This window comes from Engraulis encrasicolus, chromosome 17, assembly GCF_034702125.1.
Source record: "Engraulis encrasicolus isolate BLACKSEA-1 chromosome 17, IST_EnEncr_1.0, whole genome shotgun sequence".
NCBI lineage: Eukaryota > Metazoa > Chordata > Actinopteri > Clupeiformes > Engraulidae > Engraulis > Engraulis encrasicolus.
Window position 1 is genome coordinate 20,065,261 of NC_085873.1, and position 7,500 is coordinate 20,072,760.

At 44.7% G+C, this 7,500-nt stretch overlaps 1 protein-coding gene across 1 annotated transcript in view; it reads right to left on the reverse strand.

The window, feature by feature from the left end:
• Window positions 1-7,500, reverse strand: part of myocd (myocardin) — a 62,342-nt gene that overhangs the window by 27,005 nt on the left and 27,837 nt on the right. Inside the window, exons 3-5 of the mRNA XM_063221933.1 lie at window positions 4,833-4,888; window positions 3,871-3,946; window positions 2,305-2,487 (exon numbers count right to left, since the gene is read on the reverse strand). Of these exons, the coding sequence (XP_063078003.1) occupies window positions 2,305-2,487; window positions 3,871-3,946; window positions 4,833-4,888 (315 nt within the window). The remainder of the gene's footprint in view (window positions 1-2,304; window positions 2,488-3,870; window positions 3,947-4,832; window positions 4,889-7,500) is intronic.

Sequence of the window (7,500 nt, forward strand, 5' to 3'; positions counted from 1 at the left end):
GTAATGTATAACTAAAGGACTAAAGGTCATAGTAGTGTAGTACTATAGTAGTTCACTTTCAATGTCTATTACAGCGTGCCACTGGAGGAACGGCATGCATGAAGGGGCTACAGATATTATCAACCATGTCTTGCCATACAACTTAGCTGTCTGCTTTTGCACTTGTATGACAATAAAAGAGAAAAAAATCTCTTGTTTTTGAGCATCTACTGTATGAGGGGAAAAAAGAAGAGAAAGAAACGACAGAAAAGAAAATAAAAACATCAAGGGGGGGCTTTGATGTAAGAACGCTCACTGCCAGGATGTTGTAGCATTACACACACACACACACACACGCACGCATGCACGCACACACACACACACACACACACACACACACACACACACACACACACACACACACACACACACACACACACACACACACACACACACAGACGACAAACATGTTGCAATCTTACGCTGGCGAGGAAAGGGAAGGATAACAGCCCTGTAAATCAAACCTTGTTTGTTAGGAATGGGGGTTTGGGTGGTGGTGGTGATGGTGGTGGTGGTGGTGTGTGTGTGTGTGTGTGTGTGTGTGTGTGTGTGTGTGTGTGTGTGTGTGTGTGTGTGTGTGTGTGTGTGTGTGTGTGTGTGTGTGAGAGAGAGAGAGAGAGAGAGAGAGAGAGAGAGAGCGAGAGAGAGAAAGAGAAAGAGAGAGAGAGAGAGAGAGAGAGAGAGAGAGAGAGAGAGAGAGTCTCGGATGGATCGACCTACTCTGGAATTTTCCCCCCAAATATTTTGAGAATAGCTGTGTGTTACACTGTGTGATGGGATCGGTGCTAAATGTCAAAGAGATTAGCAATATAAGCAGTTATCGCCGACAGGACAACAGAGGAAACCACATGTACATTATAGTGTTGAGCTAATTTAACTTTCGTTTAAGAAAAGTGGGTTTTGTAGTGGTAGTGGTTAGTCTATTACTTTGTCCAATGCTTTGATGACCAATGACTCGTGCATCGAACGAAACAGTTTCTGTATACATGTATATACACAATTTGTCCCAGTCACATCAACATGCAGTTCCAAGGTAACGGGTGTGCGCAAGACTTTTCTGGAAATCTGAACCTCACCCAATCACATGCCACACCGTGAAGTCAAGAACATATCCAGAATGCAACACTTTTTGGAGATGCCAAAGTGTACGTTTGCCAATGCAAATACAGCTGTTTTCAAGCTGAGAACTGAGAATGCACAAAGACAAGTAGTCTCTACTCTAGCCTGCTCTTCTCTATTCTACTGCTTTGTACTTTGATTAATGGCTATAAAACAACAAAATGCTGATTTTTTACTCCAGAAATTCTTGTTATTTGAGAGGAATGTTTATAAGCATTCTGACGGCTTGCTGTTGCAATGAGCTGTGGATTTCATCATCACCACCCAACAGAGGAAAGCCATTGTTGTCTTGCGAGCAAGATTACGTCAGTCCAGACCAAAAATGTGAAGCTTTACCATCCAAAAATGCTAAGCTTCACCAGGAACTGATAAAAACACATGCTCATCACTCCCCATCAATTCAACAATACATCATATTTGTGTTCAAAAAGTCTGTGGGCCAGGTTTTGAAAGGCTTTCTGGAGTGGAAAAGAAGCAATGAATATGCAGCGGAGAGAAAGGGCAATGTTTTTTGACACGTAAATGCTTGCTTTTAGTCACAGCTTAAGTCACAAGGTATTTCTCACATAACTGAGAAAAAAAATCCTTCCCACCTCACCTCACTCCATTCCAATTCCACATCACCTGAGTTTATTTCATGACGTAAATAGACCACATTCATGCTCCTTTGATGGATGAGATACTTGTAGTGTCATTGTATCCGAAGTTCCCATTACAAATACGTATGGTGACAATAGAAGCTATGCTATTCTATTCTACAGTATTCTATTCTATTCTATTCTATTCTATTCTATTCTATTCTATTCTATTATATTATATTTCATTCTGTTCTATTCTAATCTAATCTTTTCTATCCTGTTCTATTCTATTCTATTCTATTCTATTCTATTCTATTCTATTCTATTCTATTCTATTACACTGTAAAAACTAAATGGTCCTCAAAGGGCCTTCAGTGGAGGAAGTCCTTAAAGAACCTGAAAGTTCTCTGAGGAACCTAAAGGTGACACGTTATCTCATGGAAGCCAAAAATGGGTTAATACGGTATATGCTTCTTTCAGGAATCTCTGGTTACTATTGTGGGTAAACCAAATGTTAATGCAGTTACTGCACTTTGCTTTTGTAGGGCAAAGTTGTTCTATCTAGTACCTCTCATGGCGGCCTCCTTGACGCTGCAGTCGGCGGGAATGATATTCTTTTGGACCAGCTCCAGCGGGCCGGGCCGCAGGGCCAGTTTCTCGTTAAGGTCGTCTGCTAGCCGCGCCCGCTTTAGCTTGTGGTTCGGGTTTGGGGCTTCGCGGGGCGTGGCGGAGCCCTCACTCGCCGCCGGATCTGTGGCGATAAACAGAAACAGAACCAGAACCATGGGAGATAGAAATATAGAACTATAGAATCATAGAACCATGGGGGATAGAACTAGAACGATAGATCCAGGACCATGGGGGGAAGAACTATAGACCCATAGAACCATGGTGGATAGAACCATAGAACCATAGAACCATAGAACCACAGATAGCGCGTTCAGGCCGACTGAGAACCGTGCTGGAGCCTGTTCCCGCACCTAATCGCGAACCGGCCGTCGTGTTCATGCCACAGATATTTGCTTTCGCGAACCGGAAAGTTGCTTCGCAATGCAAATCGCAAACTACTAGGTTTTTCTCCGCGAACCGTGACGACAGCGTGCCCGTCAGCAGGTTCATCCGGGTAACGCAGTCACGTGCGGGAAAAGTTCAGAGCCCTGTATGAACACGGGCGGTTCACAGATAAGCACTTCAGTGCTGAACGTAACTGGTGCGGGCACCGGCTCCAGCTCCGTTCTGGTCGGCCTGAAAGCCCTGAGAGAGAACTAGAACCAGAAGCAAAATGGGGATAGATCACATCAGTTAATCCCCCTGCTGACATTGCACGACACGGCTGATGCTCACAAGCATTCTGTGGGCCCACAAGCAAACACGATGCACAGAGAGAGAGAGAGAGAGAGAGAGAAAGAGAGAGAGATGGATAGAGAGAGATGATAGAGAGAGAGAGAGAGAGATGGACAGATAGAGAGAGAGAGAGAGTAAGTGATCTGCCAGCCAAGTAAACAGTTAGTGCCTGTTCTTCCAAATCGAGCCGCGCCCCAATCCATCACTCAGAGGCCACATACGGCTTAGAGCACTGGTGTCAGAATGCTGCATGGGTAAACACACATACACATGCACTGGGTGTGTGTGTGTGTGTGTGTGTTTGTGTGTGTGTGTGTGTGTGTGTGTGTGTGTGTGTGTGTGTGTGTGTGTGTGTATGTGTGTGTATATGTGTGTGTGTGTGCGTGTGTGTGTGTGTGCGTGCGCGCGTGTGTGCCTGCGCCTGTGTGTGTGCTTGTGCGTGTGTGTGTGTGAGTGTGTGTTTGAGAGACAGAGAGAGAGAGAGAGAGAGAGAGAGAGAGAGAGAGAGAGAGAGAGAGAGAGAGAGAGAGAGAGAGCATGAGCCAAAAGCAATGCAATTTGTTTAAATTTGGCACAAGGAGTTTTTTGTCAATGTGGACAAATCACGTTTTTGCGTTTCAAACACACGGGGAGGAAAGCCATGGGAGAAAGGACAGCAATCGGGGTGAGATGGTCGTTTGTTTACAAGCACATGTCACAACACAGTCTGGGGCTGGGTTTAGTAGTTTAGCTTTCCTTTGAAGCTATTATTGTTAGCAAGGCTTCAGTGCACTCAACACGTCAGGCTTACCTGGTAATATACGCATCTTGACCAAGGCTGACTTGTCGGGTCTACTCCTGATTTTGTGTTTTAAATAGTCTCCAGTCTGTAAAATATTAACACGACCAACCACATCATTACAGCTGAAGTTAGGGTTAGATTTTCTAGATGTATTGTTGTTGCATTTGACTTTGGTTTAATAAACAAATGTTTGGTTAATAAACAAAATGTCATGCCTGTTGTTATGCCCTCACATCAAAGTTTCAAATACATTTAAATAGTGAATTTGTCAATAGCGTTCCATAGCACATGTGGTAAAAAAAAAACAGTGTTTTAATTTGTTTTTGGTTTTCTTGATTGAGTGAATGTGTTTCTGTTTTATAGGTTAGGGCCTCCAATTAACTACAGCGAACAGGAAAAAGAGGAGCCTGTCGATTTACTCAACAAGAAAAAAGTCCATACAGGCCCAAGCCTTTAATGCTGTAATATAAAAATAAAATGGACAAGATATTTTAAGACATTTTTATGTTTTTGTCCAGGTTTTAAATTTATATCATGACCAGAGAGACCACACCTCAGTTTGTGTGTGTGTGTGTGTGTGTGTGTGTGTGTGTGTGTGTGTGTGTGTGTGTGTGTGTGTGTGTGTGTGTGTGTGTGTGTGTGTGTGTGTGTGTGTGTGTGTGTGTGTGTGTGTGTGTGTGTGTGTCTGTCTGTCTGTCTGTCTGTCTGTCTGTCTGTCTGTCTGTCTGTCTGCCTGCTCTGTATCTGTGTCTGTGTGCCTACGTGTTTGAGACTCTCTATTAGCTTATGGCTGCTGGCAAGTGATGAATGGATATCAATATAAAATATATTACAAATATATGGATGTTAATATAATGGATATTAATACTATATACTGTATAGATAGAATATTATTAAGTTATCTTATGGCTGCTGGCGATGGATGAATGGATATTATTAATATTGACATCAGTGTGATGTTGGCTTCTGACCTTGGAGCGCTCGAGACTTTTCCTCTGTTCGTGGAATGCAGCTGGGCTCTTCAGAGCTGGAAAAATAAATCAAAAGCCGCCGCTAAATAAATGTGATACACAGGGACGTTTCAAGGTATTTGGGGGCCCTAGGCAAAGAGGGACTTCGGGTCAAACTATTGGGGAGGGCCCCCCTCAAGAGGGATTTTGATAGCCGTATCAATCCGTATCATTGCGCTTTTTTGTTTATTGAATGTTAGGGAGGTTTTGCCTCAGATATCATTAATGTCATGTGTGTACAAGTATACGTAAATAACCAGTAATTACTAGGGGGGCCCACTTTCATCTGATGCCCCTAGGCAATTGCCTAGTTTTCTCGCCTGGTTGTGACAGGACTGGTCATGCACGCGTAACATGGGGGAGTCAGCCCTACCTCGGCTTTCATTCTTTCTTTCTCTGCCTGCCTTCCTGCCTGCCTGTGCACACTTTGTCAATAAATCCTACATAAATAATCCTTGGCCCTCTCTATCTGTGCTGGTCTGGCACTGTGCCAGGTGTGGACTGGTAATCTGGCATACCGGGCATTTTCCCAGTGGGCGTGGCTTGGTAATCTGCCATACCGGGCATTTTCCCAGTGGGTGTGGATTGGTAATCTGGCATACCGGGCATTTTCTCTGTGGGTCTGGATTGGTAATCTGTCATACTGGGCATTTTCTCAGTAGGGAGATGGTCCTCAGGGATGCAGGGTTTTCTTTTTAAAATTAAATGGACTGGCCCACAAATGACATGAGGTAGCCCATTGGTCCATCTTTAATATGGAAAGTGTAGTGAGACGATTAGCATGTAGTACAGAGGTGTGCCCGTGCATGTATAGCCTCTCTGTGAAGATGGGCCCGTTGGTGGGCTGAAAAGACTCAATGACAACTTAACAGCAGTGACATTACTGAGAGCCTTTAGTAACAATTGAAGACTTGGTCATTACAATTTTGACACTGAGGTTATAACCGGGGTTTAGGAACCAGATTTAAGTTAAACAAAAAAAGGCCCGGTCTGTTTTTAGTTCTCCGTCCAGCCCTGCACTGTGCTATGTTGGCTGGCTTGCTGGCTGGCTGGCTGGCTCGAAATCGAACTTTCACTGCCTTGCTTGCCGCTGATTAGCTTGCGCTGGCTAGCGAGCTTGATTGAATTGCAAGCTTGATTGCAATGCGCGTGGAGGCTGTGGTGAGAAGAGCTTATTTGGGCTTGGCTTCTCTTGGCGTCTCGTTTTTTTCTTCTTTGTTTCTAAAAAAAAGTGCTGTACGCATGGATTTCATCAAGATGTTGGATATGTACCACAACAGCACGAGAGACCAATTTGTCCCGGCCTTTTCCGTATATTTTTCAAAATGCGCCTACACTCATAATACATCAAGTGCTTTTGGTACGTATTTGACAAGGAAAACTGTGTTATTTTTCCTGTGACCACTTTGAATTTAAGCAAGCCTCAAACCTCACCATCTATAGTCTGCCATTTCCAAAACTCAACCAGTATACTTCTCGGCACAATTGTGCATGGGCTCCAAGTTGAATTATGTGGTGCAATTGGTAAAACATATTGTGCAAAACATATTACCGATATACCCCCATTAACAAGTACTGTCAATTTGTGGTGCTCGTTTTTTATTCTGTGGTGCTGTGCCACAGAATGGCGTATGTATGGGAAACACTGGGCTCACCACTCACAGTAATATTCACAGCATTTTGAGATTACGCTGTCCTTAGCAGACACGGTTACTGTATGAAGAGTGGCATGCGGTTAATTGATTATGAGATATGGTCCCGAGAAATGTAGGGGACAGATACCTTGCTCAAGGGCTCTAGAGTCATGTGTAAAGGAGGTGCGAGATAGCTTGTACGCGGTTTACTGCCTGCCATACAACCAAATTCGAACTACACATAACACGTCCATCAGACCACAGTTGTGAAAACTGATCACTGCAGCAAACGCTGAATTCTCCTTGTCTGCCAGGCAAGTCATCTCTATCACCCACAACCTCCACCGCCATATCTTACCACACCACCATCACCACCACCACCATCACCATCACCATCTCCACTACCACCACCACCACCACCACCACCACCATCTCCACTACCACCACCACCACCATCACCATCACTTCTACCACCTCCACTACCGCCATCAGCACTTCCACCACCACCACCACCATCTCCACTACCACCACCACCACCATCAGACCTCCACCTGGTCTCTCCCCATCAGCAGAGGTGTCAATTCCGGGTTCAGAAAGTTTTAAAAAAAGAGTCCCCAAGTTGTCTCTCCTTGGGATCTGCACCCTTTCATCTGCTAACCCACCCCCGTCTCCTCTGCACCCCCTGTTCCGACCCCCCGGTCTTCTCTGCACCCCTGTTTCGCTAACTAGCGCCCTGCCCCCCCCGGGTTGTTTTATGCGTTGCATGAACTGACGGTTTCTGAGGAAAAGAGTGGGCGCACAAGCGCTATGGAGCTCAAGGGTGACAGCTCGTTTTTTCAAGGAACTTCAATTATTGGTGTCATATGCATACAATCTTCTGGCAGGTAGCTTGATAAGCAAGACCCTCTGTATCTCTCTTCAAGAGGGGGTGTGGCTCGTCGGACAGGGCCGTGGGTATAATTAATGGACCGACTGTGTTTTTTGATAATGTGAAA